Source organism: Heliangelus exortis, chromosome 6 (genome assembly GCF_036169615.1).
Source record: "Heliangelus exortis chromosome 6, bHelExo1.hap1, whole genome shotgun sequence".
NCBI classification, from domain to species: Eukaryota; Metazoa; Chordata; class Aves; order Apodiformes; family Trochilidae; genus Heliangelus; species Heliangelus exortis.
In genome coordinates, this window is record NC_092427.1 from 34,017,465 (window position 1) to 34,036,355 (window position 18,891).

General features: G+C 40.3%; 1 protein-coding gene across 2 annotated transcripts in view; it reads right to left on the minus strand.

Moving 5' to 3' along the window:
* Positions 1-2,102: 2,102 nt before the first annotated feature.
* COL5A2 (collagen type V alpha 2 chain) overlaps positions 2,103-18,891 on the minus strand; it is a 157,938-nt gene continuing 141,149 nt past the window's right edge. For both annotated transcript variants that reach the window (XM_071747792.1, XM_071747791.1), the window contains 16 exons: positions 18,095-18,202; positions 17,934-17,987; positions 17,668-17,721; positions 16,003-16,164; positions 15,793-15,900; positions 14,557-14,664; positions 14,346-14,399; positions 13,925-14,032; positions 13,757-13,810; positions 12,332-12,439; positions 11,451-11,504; positions 10,770-10,877; positions 8,187-8,478; positions 7,233-7,420; positions 4,604-4,828; positions 2,103-3,754 (listed from right to left, as the gene is read on the minus strand). In XM_071747792.1, the coding sequence (XP_071603893.1) occupies positions 3,608-3,754; positions 4,604-4,828; positions 7,233-7,420; positions 8,187-8,478; positions 10,770-10,877; positions 11,451-11,504; positions 12,332-12,439; positions 13,757-13,810; positions 13,925-14,032; positions 14,346-14,399; positions 14,557-14,664; positions 15,793-15,900; positions 16,003-16,164; positions 17,668-17,721; positions 17,934-17,987; positions 18,095-18,202 (1,932 nt within the window). In that variant the 3' untranslated portion in view covers positions 2,103-3,607. The remainder of the gene's footprint in view (positions 3,755-4,603; positions 4,829-7,232; positions 7,421-8,186; positions 8,479-10,769; positions 10,878-11,450; positions 11,505-12,331; positions 12,440-13,756; positions 13,811-13,924; positions 14,033-14,345; positions 14,400-14,556; positions 14,665-15,792; positions 15,901-16,002; positions 16,165-17,667; positions 17,722-17,933; positions 17,988-18,094; positions 18,203-18,891) is intronic.

An 18,891-nucleotide genomic window follows, 5' to 3' on the forward strand; every position in this document is an offset into this window, starting at 1 on the left:
TAAGGTATTTAATATAAAGGTGAAAGATCACTAAAACCAGTCAGTACCAAAACAGGGATGTGTTCAGCAACAAACACTTCAACCTCAATTCTTTGTCCATTCTGCTAGCAGATAAATTTTTTTATTTCTGGCAACATTAATCAGAGCCTCCAAGGCCCACTGAGATTTTTTTTCTCCCTCAGCAAGAACATATTCTTTCAAAGTTTTAACTTGAGAGGAATCCACAGATAAAATACACTGTAAAAAAAAAAAAAAAAAAAAAAAAGAAATCCAAAATGATTCTGCTAGACAGCTGTTTAAAACCCAAATCATGAAGGTGAATAATTAATGCTAAATAAACCCCCATAGCCCTACAGACCAAAGCTGTTGCCTTTCACATTTATCCAAGTCTCTATCAGCTGTGTAATTACATACAAAATCTGTTTTCTTTCTCTAATTCAGTGGCACAGGGATAAAAATAAACAGGGATGATACAAGCACCTTCAGAACAAGTAAATCTGGGTGAGTTGGTTAAAATCAAATCACAAACAAATCCAAATGTCTTTTTCTAAAAGTTAAAGCTAAACTACAGTATCATCAGCTCACCACTGATGTAAAATAAAGTGCCAAAATGATGAGCAGTCAATAACAGACTTTCACCTTCTAGATGAGACTTCTGTGTTGCCACTGCACTCCTGGATTTGAGAAACCAGGAGAGAAGGTGCCAGCTCCTGGCAGTCCTGGGGTTCATTTCTCACTGAGGTCAAGGAAGTTATGGAAAAAATAGAATAACAAACTCTTAATTTAAATGCAGCCTCTGATATCAGTGATACCACTCTAAAGTGCCTTTTCAACTGAGGTCATTTGCAATAAACACAGAGCTGCACTAAATGTCAAGCAGCTGATATTTGCTTTCTGCTGCTTTTCAAATTAATCAGCCTTTTGCAATTTATCAGCTCATTTGTTCTAAATCAATGAAATCAAAGCTGAATGTCCACGAGGCTGTGCCACGTTGCCTGGGTAAGAGGTAAACCACTGAAAATTTCCACCACCTTTTTTTTGTCTGGTTGAAAGGATTCTACAATAATTTGAGGAATTCTTAGACAGGGAAAGAGATGTAATATGCATGCATGCTATAAACATAGCCAAGGGAAGGTTAAAAAAGCATGTCCAGCCACATGGAGTACAGAGACTCAGTTCACTACTGAGGTGGCCTGGAAGCTCACACTTCAAATGAACCTTTATCAGTGCTCAAGGCACCCAGCCTGCTTCATATGGAGATAGAGATGCAAAGAGAGACCTGAAAATCCAAAAAAATAAGTATACCCTTAATAATGAAATACTCTTCTCCTTTAACAGCATCACAAAATATTTATATTAATCTGATGACGAAGATCAGAGATTAAAAATAACTTTCATACCTGAATCCATACTCCAAATCCTTTTTATTTTGTGCACCTGGATAAGTTTTCTGTAGAGGTATGGTCACAACCCCAAAGCATCTACCTTTGCATGAATGTGTGCCACTACACCTCAGATTATTCAATAAAATTAATGTTATCTAAAAGCCTCCCAAGGATCCAGTAAAATAACTCTGTATTTACACACATACTTACAGAAACTATTCTGTGTTAATCAAAAAGAAATGACAGAGTTTCTGCCTGAGTAATAAAAGCAACCTGATAACATCAGCATGAACCTGGGAACTTACCAGTTCCCAGCCAAATGGAACATGAATTTTTGCCTTCTTTGCTACATTATGGCTTGTCCAAAAACTTTTCTATCAGCAACAACTTACATTGACACTGGGAACTGGCTATGTCACATTTTATTAAAGTCCTGAATAAAAATTCTCTTTCTCTGGCATCTCAAATAACAGTCAAGTAGCTTTAGGAGGACTGCTGGTGATCACTTCATACAAACTGACACCTATCTTGTAAAAAAAAAAAAAAAGAGGGCATTACTCAAATTACCTTTATACTCCTATGTCTAAAACATTTCAGAGAATTCACTGCAAATGATAATTCAAATAGCAACAAAAGTTAAAGACTTGTCTTTTTCTTCTTCTGGAAAATGAACTCCTGTGGGACACAGTGGAAGGAATTCTACAAAAAGGAAACCACTTGCATAGCAAGAAGCATGAATTTAATTAAATGCTTTGCAAAGATACATGAATAAAGCTATGTGCATGACTTTCTTTAGGGATGGCCCCAGCTGTTTATTTTATTTTATTTTTTTTTTTTTTTAAGGAACAAACAAAAAAAAAATGTGGAGAGCACAGATGCAATAAAGAAACAAGAAAACTAAGTTTGTACCCACGTGCTTTACAAAATAAAGCATGTCAGTGGCACAAAACATTCTATATACTGCATGACCAACAAATAAATGCACTGTAACATTGTTCTCTCAAACACTGTAAACCTAAGCTCTGGAAATGACATTGACAGCAGGCATCTTTATTTCATCAGCCTTCTGCAGAGTTATTTAGCACCATCATTTTTTGTTGTTGTTTTTGCCCTGCCTATCTCCTTGCTCAAGGTAACAACAGAAGCGCAGCACCTCTTAATATATAAAATAAAAATAGGAATATTAAATGCATCCCAACTTCCAGAGATGAGGTAGCTCATGCTAAGAAATGGTGGAACTTTCATGCCTTGAAAGCTCAAGGTCAGCAAGTCACATTATTGGTGATGCATGTCTGGATGTCAGCTAACAACACTGAATTTCTAAAATTTTTCTCTTTATTAGCAATTGGTCTGGCATACATGGTGAACAATTTGCAACATACATGAACTGGCACTCTTTATAAGACATCTGGATAATTTAATATGCAATGGCTTAGATGGGCAAGTATTGAAAAAATCAACAAAGATTGTGGGTTTCAGATGTATTTTTGAAGATTAAGGAGAATTTAATACAATTACAGAGATAATGTTGTGAGAAGTGAAGTCTGGCCTGAAAATTTAAGATTTGGGACACCCCTACTGAAAGCTCTTCTTTACCCCAATAGTATTTTTACTTCATAAATTAATCATGGCTATGGAGTAGTACTCTTCTGAGCAGAGTAGTAAACAGGAAAGTGCAGGAAAGACAATGCCAAATTAAGATTATCTTGCCCCCAGAGGTGTTTTTTTTCTACAAGAGACATAGATTTCTATTAATGGCTATTTTACTGGAAGGAACCACGGGAAGACAAACTGGGGTCAGGGGAATAGATCTGAGTAAAACATAGCCAAAGGTTCCCAAAAGTGCTCTACTTTTCTGTTATTCAGTATGCATCCAAGCAAAAGAAATAAACCTTAGAGATTTACATAGTCCCACATAAAAACTATCTATTTTGAATACCTGTAAAATTTCAAATTATTTTGAAACAAAAGCGAGGAAAAAGATTCATATTACTTTTTAAAGGTGGTCATCAATCCTCTTAAAACTGTACTGCTGTCCTAAAAACGGAAGGTTTGCACCTAAAATAAATATTCAGGAGGAGGCTGGGCGTTTAGAAAGGACTGTATATACAATGCTGATCCAGTATCAGCCATTACTTCAAGAGTCTCAGGATTAACTTCAATCAGTCTAAGTCCACGTGTTTAATTGTTGCTGGCTGGTGTGTTAATTTGCCCCCTTCCTCTTACACAAAGCAAACTGGCCCAATCTCAATTCCAAACTCCTGCTCAGTGCTGCCAACGTCCACCGCTGCAATGTCTATGATGGGTAAGCGTGCCACGTTCTGTGTTCTGTACTCAAAGACAGTCTTGCCCACATTGCCATTACGTTTCTGGAGAAAAACAAGCAAATAAAATAACACAGACACACACACAAAAGAAAAAAAAAAAAAAAAATTAGAAAAAATTAGGCCAAGGAAAGCTCATGTCAGAAACAGCCTGAATTCCAGCTGGCGACTCAGCTGACGGATCTCTCTGTATCTTCACTGACCCCTGCCTTTACTGCCCCTTGGTTATTTTAAAATTTATATACCTTGCTCTTATATTGGTGAGTGCATCTGTCAGACTGACACAGCAGGATGTTCCTCTCAAGCTGGACTGGTTTTTCTTTATGTTACAAAATTGTTCTGTATGTGTTAATACACACCTGTATTCCTGGGTGTATATATATTGCTTTATAGCACAGAGACCTCTCTAATTTATTTCAAGTGCAAAAATAATTCTAGAAATATTTTGCCAGTATCTTGAACTTGGATGGGAGTATTAGTGAACTCATTTTTATGTCCACCCAGAATTTTCAGGGGAACATTTTCCTTTCCAACTATAGTACACTGAGTTTCCTTCAGTGTGCAATAACCTTTTTTCTTCCTGCAATCATCTTGCCCCTCTGGCAGAAAAATGCTTGAGGTTGTCTGTATGTGGTTCCACACAGGATGCACAAATTGTGGGAAATGCAAAATGGGAAGGTGTGTATCTAAGTAGTAATTTGTAAATAGTGCAGACTTCTGTTAGGTGAAGCCTGAATTCTGGTAAAATACCCATTTGATTAGTTACTCCTCCCATTGAGTGTGAAATTCTGAAGCATATGAATTACCCAATTCTATTGATATTTTCTAAATGAAAAGCTGAATCTCCTAGAGGATGAGAGCCCCTTTTCTCCAAAACAAACACCCCAAACTTACAGAACAGCTGTCATGCAGCACAGTGTATCTGAAACGGCTGTTTCCCTCTGCTTTGATCTCCAGGTCATTGGCCCCTTTCAGAATCACAGCTTTCTTCAGGTTCTTGGTCTGGTCATCCATGTACCCAACACTGTTTTTACAAAGGTAAGTGATGTTCTGGGAAGCTTCCTTGGACAGGAGGCGCAGGAATGTCATCTGAGTGACTGCTGTGTCCCCATACACAAACTGTGGAGACAAAGAAACAGCTCAACATCTGCTACAGGAAAATTCACAGAATCTTTCAGGTTGGAAAAGACCCTTGGGATCATCGAGTTCAATCAGCATCCCTACTCTACAAAGTTCTCCCCTAAACCAGATCCCACAGCACCACATCTAAACAGCCCTTAAACACAGCTCATCCACCTCCCTGGGCAGCCTCTTCCAGTGTCTGACCACTCAGAAAAATTTTTTCCTAATGTCCACTCTAAACCTACCCTCTTGGAGCTTGGAGCCATTCCCTCTTGTTCTATCACTCATTACCTTTGAGAAGAGATCTGCACCAACCTCTCTACCATGTCCTTCCAGGTAATTGTAGTGATGAGGTCTCCCCTCAGCTTCCTCTTCCTCAAACTAAACATTCCCAGCTCCTTCAATCATTCTCCATAAGATTTATTTTCCAGACCCTTCACCAGCTTCACTGCCCCCCTCTGCACTCACTCCAGCACCTCAGTATCTCTCTGATATTGAGGTGCCCAAAACTGGACACAATGCTCCAAGGTGTGGCCTCACCAGTGCTGAGTACAGGGGGACAATCCCCTCCTTAATTTATTCAGAGTTCATGATCTGAGAACCATCTGACATTATTGTACTTTCCAGATGTGATTATCAGGAGCTCTATTACATAAAATGCAACATTAATGCTCTTCTTTTGTACTGTGCTGCCAGTTGAGGACAAAGAAATGTAGACATCCTGTAACAGGGATCATTTTGGAGAATTTTGACCATTAAATTCTGCAGGTGAACAACTGAAAGACAGTCAGGTCTCCACAGACCTGCTGAGTTTTGGAATTCATTCTGTCCTCAGACTAGGTAACAATTGTTAAGCCAGAAAATCCATTTATAGGATTTATATATTTTATACATTTATACCTGTAAAACTGCAACTTTAGCAGCTTGGTTGCTATAGGCTTTGTATTTTTCTTACAACTGTCACAAACAGAAAGTTTGGCTATCTAAAAATAGCTATAGGTTTGCATATAGATTTATAAATTAATCAAATTTTGCAGAAGTTTGAAAAATATTTTACAATGTGCCAGTGTTTCTATAAATAACAGAAATAATTTTTCCACCAATAACAAAAAATTTTCCAATTCCTGAGATATTTTCCATACCTGTGCTGGTAGTTTATTCATCCTTTGTGAATCATTGCTACTTAAGAAAAAAACAAAACAGTCAGGACTGACTAAACAGTTTTCTCTGAAACTGGTGATGAAAAAACATTATGCACTGACACTGTCCCTTTTTACAAAATGTGTTCTGTTTAGTAAACTTGGGCATAGTTATTATTTGGAATCTGCAAGGAGTGCATATGACTTGCACAGATGATACTGATGGGTATCAAATCTGACAGCATTTTCAAAAATGGAATATTCTTTTCTTGTACTCCTGAAGGTAATTTCTTCCTTCTGTCTGATTTACAGAAACCCTACGTGTAGCTCTGCAGGCAGCTAAACTTCAACTGTGACATCCTGGGTCAGGTCAAATTATCCTGAATTTAAGAGTGAAGGCATCTCAGTAACAGCAATCAGTGTCACATCTGGTCTCAATTGCTGAAGTTTTAGACTGTCATCATGAATCCAACAGATAAGAGCACTGTTATTTTTAAGCAGCAAATACTTATTTTAAAGATACTTAACCACTTCCTGTGAAATAAAAGCTGAAACTATTTTCTGTGCTTTTGATTTGATAAAATAGGGATGGCAAAAAATGGTAAAAGTTTGTTAATTAATTATATACTTTGCAGAGCATAAATTTCTGTTACTTGGTAGGATCATTAAGCCTACTTTTGGAACTACTAAGCCTACTTTAGAACAAAGGGAAAACCTAAGAGAAAGCTAAGAGTGGAATATTTTGCCTGCCTGGAGACCAGTGTATTTGTCATGGAGCATTCTGAAACATGTAATAACAATCAGACCTTTGCAGAAAACTGATAAGCTAAGAGAATTTATGAAGTAACTTTTGTATTCTTAAGCCATAAGGAACTTCCTGAAAAAAATAGTGGAAGTCAATTAAAACAGCAGTGATTTAAATAATATGTTGGGGTAAAAGTGTACTTTTAAGGACAAGGATGCTGAATTACTGAAGTTGACTGCTGGAGAAGCTGTAGTTTCTGGGATCAAGAGGAATAATTCTCCCCCAGCTATGGCACAGTTATAGCCAATCCTGCCTTAGAATCACCTGCACTGTTTCTCCCAGCTCTTTCCTATAACTGCTGTGGGATAACAACCAACTGCACACAAGCCAAGTCAGTCAATCATTGTAATGCTCTGACTGTAGCAAAATTTGCTCAGGAGAGCAGGTGATGTTCTAAACCAGAAGGAAACACTTGTCATAGAGGTTGAGATCCTTGCCATTAAATATTTTTAGTTACCTGTGATCCCCTGTTCATATCAAGGCCATACCAAATGGGTTTTAAATCTGATGACCTGCTGGCCCACCATGTTTTACGTGGTATGGTAGATGGGTTTGCAGAAATACAGGTCTCTCCAGTTTCCATGTTGCAATATACTTTTATGGCATCTTCAACACATCCCTGGTTGGGATCAATCCAATATTCACCTACAAAGAACATAAAATATGATTCAATTCCAGTATTAAGATTCTTCAGATACCTGGGAGCAAAAGTATGTCAAAACAGTAAAAAGGCAAGGAAAACTGGCATGTTTCCCATAATCTGATGAATGTTTTGAAGTGTGCATTGGGTACACACTATAATGTTACTCCAAGATTCAAGCTGATCAGTATTTCAAATATTTCAAAGCTGGGAAATGTAGACTTGAAAGCTGCTGGAGGTTGAGGGTGATTAAACTCACTGCAAAACTCCTTGATGCTCCAAGTGCATAAAGAACACACAGCAGCAGCTAGAAGATATTTTTTTCCTACATGTGAGAAAGTGATGGCAGCCCCTTCTAATGTTGCTGTTGAAGGAATCAGTTTGATGGGGCAAATGCTGGGTTTTTAAATCCCAGCCACAAATTCTCTCTAGATTCCAGTCTGAGCTAAGAGCAGTCAAGCAAATAGTCACAGCTTCTGCACCAACCTAGCTCTATCATCATGGAATTGGTACCCCATGGTGAAAAGACCTTGAGAAGCAGTGTTCCACGGGAGTATAAAATATTTCCCTCTGTAAAATTAATCTGACTGAATAAACATGGGCTCCATTAGATGGATCAGTGGCAAGAAGTTCTCAAGCTCCTAGTGTGAATGTCACCTTAGACCACCAAAAATCTCTCTGCACTTTTTTTTTCCTTACAGTGACCAAGGATCTACTGGAAATAAGACAGAACCACATGGCCCATCCAGGAGATGAGATGTTGGTACCCACCACTCTTTTTGGATGGGTGGCACAGCTTCAGGTCATCACAAGTCCTTGCTGGGTGTTTCTTGGAGCCATCTGGGCTGCGCATGGTCTCGATCTGGCTGCTCAGTGACTTCAGTGTGGCGTGGACTCCTGGGTCTGTTTTGTTATGGTCATCTGGAGCTGCTTCATCCTCAGTAAACTCTGGTAGTGGATCTGCCATAGCATCATCATAGTGTCCCATAATGTCCCCAATGGCAGCAGTGAGATGGCCTGGAGGTCCTGGAGGGCCAGGAGGGCCAGGTTCACCCGGTGGACCCTAAGGTTAAAAAAAGGGAAAAAAAAAAAAAAAAAAAAAAAAAGGAAAAAAAGCACCACAGGCACAGCAGAGTAAATATCAAAGACAGTCACTAAAAAAAAAAAAAAAAAAAAAACCAACCCAAAACTTCATGGCCATTCAACTTAATAAAAAGGAAAAATTCAGTTACAGATAAACAATTCCCATTTCATAGAAGGGTAGGAAAGAACCTAAAAATCATCTAGTCCCAACCCTCCTGTATGGGCAGGGACACCTCCCACTAGGCCAGGTTTCTCAAAGCTCTATGCAGCCTGGCCTTGAACCTTTCCAGGGACATACCAGGAAATGGGGTAAAAGACTAGAATGGGATGTGAGGTATTTATTCTCTCTGCTTCATGCCCTCTCTGCCTGTCTTAATACCTTGCTCAATTTTTTCTTACTCCTGAATTCAGACTTAACAGCTGGAACGATTCATCAAGGAACAACCCCCTCATCTCATTTTTTTTTTAATCCATCTGTCCCTCCTTGTCCAAATCCCTGCCTAATAAATTTATTTCTTAAAATTCCCAACAGCTTTAAAGCTATTTTCTCCCAAAATAACCAATACCAGTCTTCTAATTCTTCATGTGTTCACCCACATCACCCTTTTCTCAAATCCCACTGAATTTCTATATTCCTTGGGATAGCATAACTTATGTTTTCTGAATTGGGGTATCACAAATGGGTAAATGTGGAATATGACTGGGGTGTTTAGAAAAGCTCTAAGACTTTTTCCACAACGATCCAACTGCTTCTCATTAGTTGTGGGTCAGCACATGGTTGATGTCTGTAAACCTTAGGATCAGGCTGAAGGTCAGCTGAGCTGAGGGTAAAGAGTTTGAGTTCTACATTTGGACTAAAGAATTTCCTTAACATGTGGCAGGATGGGACCTGCTGCTGCTGGCGGCCGGTCACTAGTGGTGACCCCAGGGATCAGTGTTGGGCCCAGTTCTGTTTAATATCTTTATTGATGATTTGGATGAGGGGATTGAGTCCATCATCAGCAAATTTGCAGATGACACTAAGCTGGGGGGAAGTGTGGATCAGCTGGAAGGCAGGAGGGCTCTGCAGAGGGACCTGGACAGGCTGGAGAGTTGGGCTGATCCCAACGGGATGAGGTTCAACACAACAACCCCATGGGGAGCTCCAGGCTGGGCACAGAGTGGCAGAAAGGGACCTGGGAGTCTGGATTGCCAGGAAGCTGAACAGGAGCCAGCAGTGTGCCCAGGTGGCCAAGAAGGCCAATGGCATCCTGGGCTGGCTCAGGAACAGCGTGGCCAGCAGGTCCAGGGAAGGGATTCTGCCCCTGTGCTCAGCCCTGGGGAGGCCACAGCTTGAGTCCTGTGTCCAGTTCTGGGCCCCTCAGCTCAGGAAGGAGATTGAGGTGCTGGAGCAGGTCCAGAGAAGAGCAAGGAGGCTGGGAAGGGATCCAGCACAAGTCCTGTGAGGAAGGGCTGAGGGAGCTGGGGGTGTTGAGGCTGGAGAAGAGGAGGCTCAGGGGAGACCTCATCACTCTCTCCAACTCCCTGAAAGGAGGTTGGAGCCAGGGGGGGGTTGGGCTCTTTTCCCAGGCAACTCTCAGCAAGACAAGAGGGCACAAGAGGTCTCAAGTTGTGCCAGGGGAGGTTTAGGTTGGACATTAGAAAGAATTTCTTTCTGGAGAGGGTGATCAGCCATTGGAATGGGCTGCCCAGGGAAGGGGTGGATTCTCCATCCCTGGAGATATTTCAAAAGAGCCTGGATGTGGCACTCAGTGCCATGGGCTGGGAACTGCAGCGGGAGTGGATCAAGGGTTGGACTTGATGATCCCTGAGGTCCCTTCCAACCCAGCCAATTCTAGGATTCTATGATTCTATAAAATCAATCCCATGGCTCCTCTAATTTAGTGCCACCTTTCTGGGACTATTAACTGTGAGCTGCTGCTCACCAACTGACCCGTGCTTCAGCATGGGGTGTGAGGACCCAGCCTGCCCAATAGCCAGGTAGAACTGCAGACCCAGCAGGATCCAGTGAGATAACTGCAGAAGTAGCCCCAGGTTGGGCTAAAGAGAGCATGGGTGGAAGATACTGGGATTGTGACAGGTATAAAAGATGAAAATGAGTAAGAAGTGAGGTTTTTCAATGTACAGTTATCCTTGCTATTTAGTGGAGAATCTGTATCAAACCTTACCACTTTTGGTTTTAGGTCATGAATGCTCAACAGAGTGATGCAACAGGCTGTAAAAAATCTCATTATTTGAAGGTAACCTTTTCCCTCCATATTCTCAACTTACCTCAGGTCCAGCTTCTCCTACACTCCCCCTAACACCAGGAGGTCCAATTGGCCCAAGTGGACCAGGACTTCCATCTTTGCCAGAAGGACCAACTGGACCTGGAGGACCCTAGAAAATATAAGAGAAAGAAGGAATGTGTCTTATTCATTTAATAAGAAAGTTATACAAAGCAGCCCTATACAAGCAGTACCTTTTCAGGGAGTAATCCAATATTTGGGGCCTATTACCAAACTTTTAAAAATCACCCTTTTTCTTCCCTAAAAGTAAGAAGGCAGTTTCAGTGATGTTCTTCTGAAGTCAATCACCTTAGCCAACTAGCTCTATGTTTTGTCCTAAACCATTTCCTAAACCAGGGATTTTTATTCCTCCTTTACTTCTGGGTGAATGATGTGCATGGTATGAAAAGCAGATTAGAAATCAGCAGAGCTGCCACTTGCATGGCTTTGCATCACCTGCAGCAAAAGTGTCTGTAAAAAAATAGATTAGTAGCCCTGTAGTTACTTAAGTGACCTTTTTCTCTAGCTATAAACTACCCTTCTGTCAAAGCCTTACTGTACCATGTACTTTACTCTCAGCAAAATGTAGCAGAGTATTCACCACATGAAGTCAATAAGAGCCACAGAATTAGAAACCTGACTGAGAAAGAAAATAAAGCAGAAAAATCTGAAACATTGTACTCACCCGAGGGCCAAATGGGCCTGGAATGCCAGGGCTGCCCTGTTCACCAATAGGTCCCTAAACAGAAGATATTATTGTGTCATTGAGACATTTAAAGGATATTTATGTAGATTTAAAGAATTACTGTGTGATACACACATTGTGTATGAACAGGATTATAATATAGATGAACAGGTAGTACCTTTCCCTGTTATGATTCACTTTCATTCTATTGTTCTTTTTTTGTAGCAAAGTAGCAAGAATAATCACAATCTAGATTAACAGATTTATTGGTGCTTCCTTTCATGACATTGAGAATTCAACTGCCTTACAAGAGGGGAACTGGCAGTGCTGTTATGAAGTGGAAAGATACTTTGGGGTTTTTTTTTGACTCCTTTCCTGCAACTTTCAGCTCTTGCAGAGGATCAGAGAACAAATTAAGTTTTCCATGGCACTGATATCCAATTGCCACTGAAACAGTGAAGGTCTTGCAAATATTAACAAGAGCTACTACCAGCCCTCATGGGATTTTGCCCTTGATTCCTTGACTGTAAGGAGTTCAAACCCTGGCAAAAAGAATTTCACACTCTAAGGTGCTGACCTGAAACTATCACCTTCTGTTACCATCTTGTGCTGACAGGTGATAGACTGTGAGTGACTGCAGGACTGGCACAAATGGAACAAGACTGGGAGAAGCCAGATCTGACAAAGCACAGGTTTACCTCATCAGGTAACAATACTGCATTAAAAAAATCAGCAAGAAAAAACAGCCAAGCCACACTCCAAAACACCTTGTGGGGGAAAAAATTACTCATATTTGCATTTTTAAAAAAGTTTAAGTAGCTATGATCCTGATACATTACTTAACCATCAAAGAAAATCATAATAAAACCAGAAACACTTACAGGAGGACCAGGAAGACCTTGGAGCCCAGTGAAACCCCTGTGTCCTTTCTGGCCCCTGTCACCTCGATCACCATTGTCACCTTTGTCACCACGAGGTCCTTGGGGACCCTATAAATACCAGTGATGAAATGTAAAATTCCAAACAGGGAAAAAAAAAACCTAAACTCAAAGACCCCTCAATGGCTTTTAGATACTGCATTCAGATCCCCTTCTCTTCTAAAGTAAGAAGGTGCTGGGGCAGCTCCAAGAATCTTAATTTTTTTACCAAAATGTAAAGAAATGCAGAAAACTCTGTTGTACTTAATTATAGTTTTGGTAAAGTTAGTCTATTTAGCTTCATAATACAGCAGGAAAAAACCCAACACACTATTATAATGATCCTAAATCCTTTCCTTGGTATTTTTAAGGCTGACAAACTTCAGTGCCTTACTGAAAGTGGCAAATTATTTTTGTAGATAAGATTGAAATATTGTGGATGTCTCACACACTCATAATGCTGAAACCTGTTTTCAGTCTAAAATTCTCCACAGCTTCATCTTCCCACAGCTCCTTTCATCTCTGCTATGATTAAAGTACAACTGAAGTTACATTGCCTAACTACAGACACCAACACCCAAGCTCCTCAGGACAAACAGCTTGGCTCTGTGACCATCACCATTTCATTCTTGGTATTTTTTGCTAGTTCCAAATTGTTCCTATTAATTAAAGAATCACTGGAAAAAATTTCTTCTGCTTTCAGTTCTATATATCTCAGCCCAAACTGCATTCTGAATTTCTCAGTGCTAGATTCCAAATAGTTTATCAACAGCATCATTATCACTAAAGTACTCAATAAAATTTTCCTGTCTCTCATATAACATCTGCTTAGGGAAAGGACAACATTCTTTTAAATTTCCCAAGTTTGCAATTAATTTTTTGTTCCAAGCTTGGATTATAAAAGAGTTATGTAACACAAAAATATGGGGTTTGTTTGTTTTTCACTTTGGACTGAAGTCAGAATCTCATGAGTTGGATTAATGTGGTCTCATGGAAACAGGTGATTTTGTTATATTTCTGCCCTTTGCATCTAAAAATCTGCCTTTTTGTTTGGCATTCATTTCTTTACCCCTCATCTGAATTCAAATTCAGACTTCAGCCATATGCTAATTCAGGTCCTACCACCACCCACACAGCAACATGCTCTGAATAAAGAGGCTTCCAAAGCTTTTTTTATTTCTCTACAAAGTATTTTCAATGCAAGTGTAGAAAAAAGAAGTTTTCCAACAGATTGGTATACTTTGCAGCACAGAAACTACCTACATCTACTTGCAGTCAGAACACTAAATGCTGAAGCCCCATTTGGAAGCCTAATTTGGGTTCAGTTTCTTATAAACTTTTGTGTAAAAAATGTCCCAGATAAAGCCACAGTGAGCATGGAGAACTTACAGGCAAACCTCTCTTTCCTGCACGACCTGGGGGACCCATGGGACCTCGAGAGCCCTACAGAGATTGCACAGAGAAGATATGTGAAGCAATGCACAAAAGCATACACACTACATTTGTTTTTATAAATAAAGGATTGAAAAAAAAAATTAAAAAGGAAGCCTCACTTACAGTTTCACCTCTTTGCCCTGCATCTCCTGGAAGGCCAACAGGGCCTGGAGTTCCTGGACCTCCTGGGGAACCTGGTAAGCCTGCAGGGCCAGGTTCACCACGATCACCCTGCAAAAGATAAATGCAATATTATTTATCTAAAGAGGATGCTGGGCTAGACCTAAGCAACAAGACTCTAGCATTGCTGATCTATTCTCTAGCAACCAGAATCTATAAAGATATTCATTCTGTAAGAATTCATCTGAGTTTGTGGAGACAGATGCTCTTAGCCTCTAACCAGGTTGAGAGGTAGCACTCACTCAAAGCTGTGAGACACTCCCAGAACAAGTTCTCCATTCAGATTAACAGAATGGAGAGAAAATGAACAATATATCAAGGATAAAATTTAGATTTGCAGAAGGACTGAGCAACATATTCTTACACGTTCTCCAACAGCTCCATCTCTTCCAGGAGTACCATCATTACCAGCAGGTCCCTAGAATTATGGAATAAAAATAGTGTTATTGTTTAGCTCCATATTTGTACAGTTCTGTATGAAGAACTAGAAAGCTGTTCTCCACCTCTAACTTTAGGTCAAAGAAAACAACCACTATATTGTCTTTTTTCTTATGTTATAAGGATCTAATACTTACTTCTGGACCAGCTTCACCTACAGGTCCAGTGGCACCTGACTGACCAATAGGTCCTGGGGGACCTTTGTCACCAGGTGGCCCTGGGGGTCCTTGTTTTCCTGGTGTACCCTAAAAAAAGAAGAGAAATATCATGTCAATTTCTTAATCAAAAACCAAAGAAAGGACAGAAAAACTGCTACCTGCAAAACACTACTCATTCATCCACTTGGAAGCATGATCAACACTTGTTAACTTCCAGAACTTGATAATTAAGGAATATGGTCTGATTGCTTTTGAATACCTATTCATAAAATAAATACAAGCAGTTTAATTGTAGCAGTTCTTTTCAAATAGGCTTTCATTGGCAAGAAGCTGTCTGTCTGGTAGCAGCTCTCAAAACACACACTTGATATATGGATGTCTGTAAGTATCAATTGTTTTTCTGATTGGAAAATATAATAGAACATGAAATAGGTAACCTGGGGTTTTTTTGGGTTTGGGGTTTTTTGTTTGTTTGTTTTTTTGGGTTTTTGTTTTTTGGGTTGTTTTTTTTTTTTGTCTGTCTCAACACCAACAAATGTTCTTAACCTGGAACAATTTCTGGTCAACTTCAAATATAAATTGACTTTATGGATCCAGTGCTAATGGGAGATCCTCCAGTACCACACCATTTATTAGCACTCTACTTAATTACTCCTGGATTATTGTGCTTTCCAATAAATATATTCAATAAATATCTCTAAATACTACAAGAAAGCAAAGAGAATTTAGATGGCAATTTTGAAGATTGTAGTTCACAATTAATGAAGTAGCAGTTACAGAGTATTAACTCAAATTCAGGTGACATTTGACAACCTACAGGAAGAGTCTGGGTTGTTCTGTTTTGTTTTTTTTCCAAGGATTAGTTTTAAACCAAATAGGAACATTTTAGCCAGACATCTTAATGCTGTTACCCAGCTATTTTAATAAGGTTCAGATCTTCCATTATGGCAGTAAAAAAAAATCTCTCACCTCATGCATTTGCATGATTTAGTTATTTAATATTCTCTATCTGCTTCTGAAATTGGCATTTCCAGCTTTCTCCTTGCACTCTCTACTTGCAGTCAGAACACCAAATTCTGAAGCCCCATTCAGAAGCCTGATTTGGGTTCAGTTTCCTATAAACTTTTGTGTAAAAAATGTCCTCTGCCCTCCCCATCCCACAAAGATGCTGAGAATGCCCAAGTCTGGTGGGACATTGACTGGATCATTACTTACTGCAGGACCTGGCAGCCCTGGCATTCCTCTTTCCCCTCGCTGTCCTGGCATGCCAACAATCCCTCTTTGACCAGTAGTTCCTGCTGGACCAGGAGGGCCATCTGGGCCCTGAAATCCACAGAGGATAAAACAACATTAGCATCATTTCAGCAGCAATAAGGAGAAGTAAGGGCTGGTCAAAGGAGAATTCATGACATTCCCCTGACGTACCGGCTGCCCATCGTCCCCAGCATCACCCTTGTCTCCAGGACCACCAGGAGGCCCAGAGGGACCTCGATCTCCCACACGGCCATGAGAACCAGGATCACCACGAAGACCTGGAGGACCTTCTTTTCCTGGCTCACCAATAGGCCCAGCAGGCCCTGGAGCTCCCTAAGAAGATTAAAACATTTCTTTACATTGGATGTTTTTCTGAGCAAGGCAATTAAATTCTACAGACTGTTTTCACAGAATCACTGAATGGTAAGGGGTGGAAGGGACCTTGAGAGATCATCAGGTCCAATCTCCTGCCAGGGCAGGATCACCTAAAACAGGTCACACAGGAAGGTGTCCAGATGGGTTTTGAATGTTTCCAGAGAAGGAGACTCCACAACCTCACTGGGCAGCCTGTGCCAGGGCTCTGTCACCCTCACAGTGAAAAAGCTTTTGTTATATTTATGCAGAACCTCCTATGCTCCAGCTTGCACTGAGTCCTGTCATTTGTCATCACTGAGCAGAGCCTGGCTCCATCCTCCTGACACTCACCTTTTTATACCCTTTACTCCAAGCTGCAGAGCCCCAGCTCCTTCAACCTTTCCTCATAAGGGGGATGTTCCACTCCCTGCACCATCTTGGAGGCTCTGTGCTGGACTCTTTCAAGCAGTTCCCTGTCCTTGAACTGATGATCCCAGAACTGGACACAATATTCCATGCGTGGCCTCACCAGGGCAGAGGAGAGGGGGAGGAGAACCTCTCTTGACCTACTAACCACCCCCTTTCTGATGCACCCCAGGATGCATTGGCCTTCCTGGCCACCAGAGAACACTGCTGGCTCGTGGGCATCCTTCTGTCCACCAGCACCCCCAGGTGTCTTTCCTTTATGCTGCTCCCCTATAGCTCAGTTCCCAACCTATACTTATAGGTTGTTCTTTCCCAGATGCAAGATTCTACACTTGCCCTTGTATTTCATGAAATTTCTCCCTATCCAGCCCTCCAGCTGGTCTAAGTCTTTTTTTCTTTTTTTCTTTTTTTTTTTTTAATTGACTGACTACAAATATTCCTGCTCTAAAGAAGGCTCACAGTGTGAATGAGCTATTCTAATCTCATATCTGATCATAAATTGAGATGGAATAAACATCTCATCACATTATGTCTAAACTCCACCCCCTCCTCTCCACAATTTGCAATCCCAAACTCTCTGCTTCAAAAGACACTCTTCTTTTTTTCTGCCTCAAGTGTACAACTACTGCTAGAAAACTCACCCTTGCCTATTCTTTCCAATATTATAAAGCTAAAGTCCATTTTCAAACCTTCAATTCATGTGATACAAATTAGTATTTTAACTGACCCATATTGATTTCTCAAACATGTAAAAAGACTTTGATATTATGTTCCCCCTAAGTGTCACCTTTTGATATACTCACTACAACTGCAAGATATTTTTCTCATCAGAACATTAAAAGGCATATGAAGAAAGTGACACAGTTCTCTGGGTAGAATTGAATCCTCACTTATGATACTGTTAATTTTCTTTTTTTTTTTTACTGCAGTCAGTGGTGACAAGCTGGTCTATACCATCAGGCCATAAACACTGCTTCACCTTTTCTTGCTTAGTCTTTAGGTTTTCAAAGACCACCTTGTAAAACACACCTATTATAAATATGACAGTTGACTTACAGTAGGTCCTGGAGGCCCAACTCTTCCAGCAGATCCTGGGAATCCAGTAGCACCCTAGAAAAAAATTTCATTGCCAATTTTATTGAAAGAGCTACAGCACTGGTTACCTCAAATGTTTTCAGCTGAATCAGTGAGCCAGTGTTATAATTACAGACTGTGAAAAGCAAGCTGATGAGATGAGGAATGATACAAACATTATGTAAAATTTCATTTTTAGATTATCTGCAGTCAGGCCACCAAAAAAAAAAAAAAAAATTTCTACTTACAGGTGGACCCTGAGTTCCTCTGCCACCTTTCAGACCAGGAACACCTGGAGGCCCCTAAGATGAAAGGAGAAAGAGAAGGGTGATAGGGAAGAGCCAGGATGTTCTAGATAAGCCAGATCAGCCTGTGCCACTGGCTGTCTGACAAGGTTACTTATACTCACTGGTGGACCAGGAGACCCAGCAAGACCCTGTGGTCCTGGAGATCCAGCATCTCCTTTCTGTCCAGGTTCTCCAGGTTCTCCTTTAACACCTGGCTGACCATCAGGGCCCTGTAAGAAATAACATTTAGAAGGAATCAGGTCAGAGAATACCAAATCTTTCCAGTCATTTTGTAGGGAATTCCTAGAAGGTAAAAAATAAGAGAAGAAATCAGCCCAGAAATAAGTGTGTTCGCTCAGTGGTTCAGTTAAAGAGAACTGTAAAAGTTCACCATAGTCTCTAAAAGATCACACAAAGGATTTTCTGAATTCTGTGAAGTAAGAATTTTCATTTAAAACATTTTCTTAGCTAACTCATGTGATTCTTTTCTTGAGATTTTCCATTTTCCTCACCAGCTGTTGCATACCCAAAAAGCAAAAGGGACTGCACAAACATTGTCCTTTCCAGTCTTATTTTTCCCACTAAGGGAAGCAGGTGCCTGACTCCTTGTAAAAAGGGCTGAAACAGAATATTTAGGCTGTGGGAAAAAAACCTCACAAACCTTCTATTTGGCCCATTGATTCACTCCAGCTTTCCCTGCTCCTAGAGCAAACCTTTGCTGCCTTCAGTGGATGACACTTTATAATTTGCCTCAAAGGAGTAACATAGCATATTCATGAAAAGATGAAATCTGGTGTACAATTTCATAATCTTTTCAACAAAACCACTGCTCAGATGTCTAGGGTGGTTTTTTTTGGCCCTTTTCTTTGCTTGATACACTGATGGGAAAACGAAACATCTCTTTCTGCAACAAAAATGT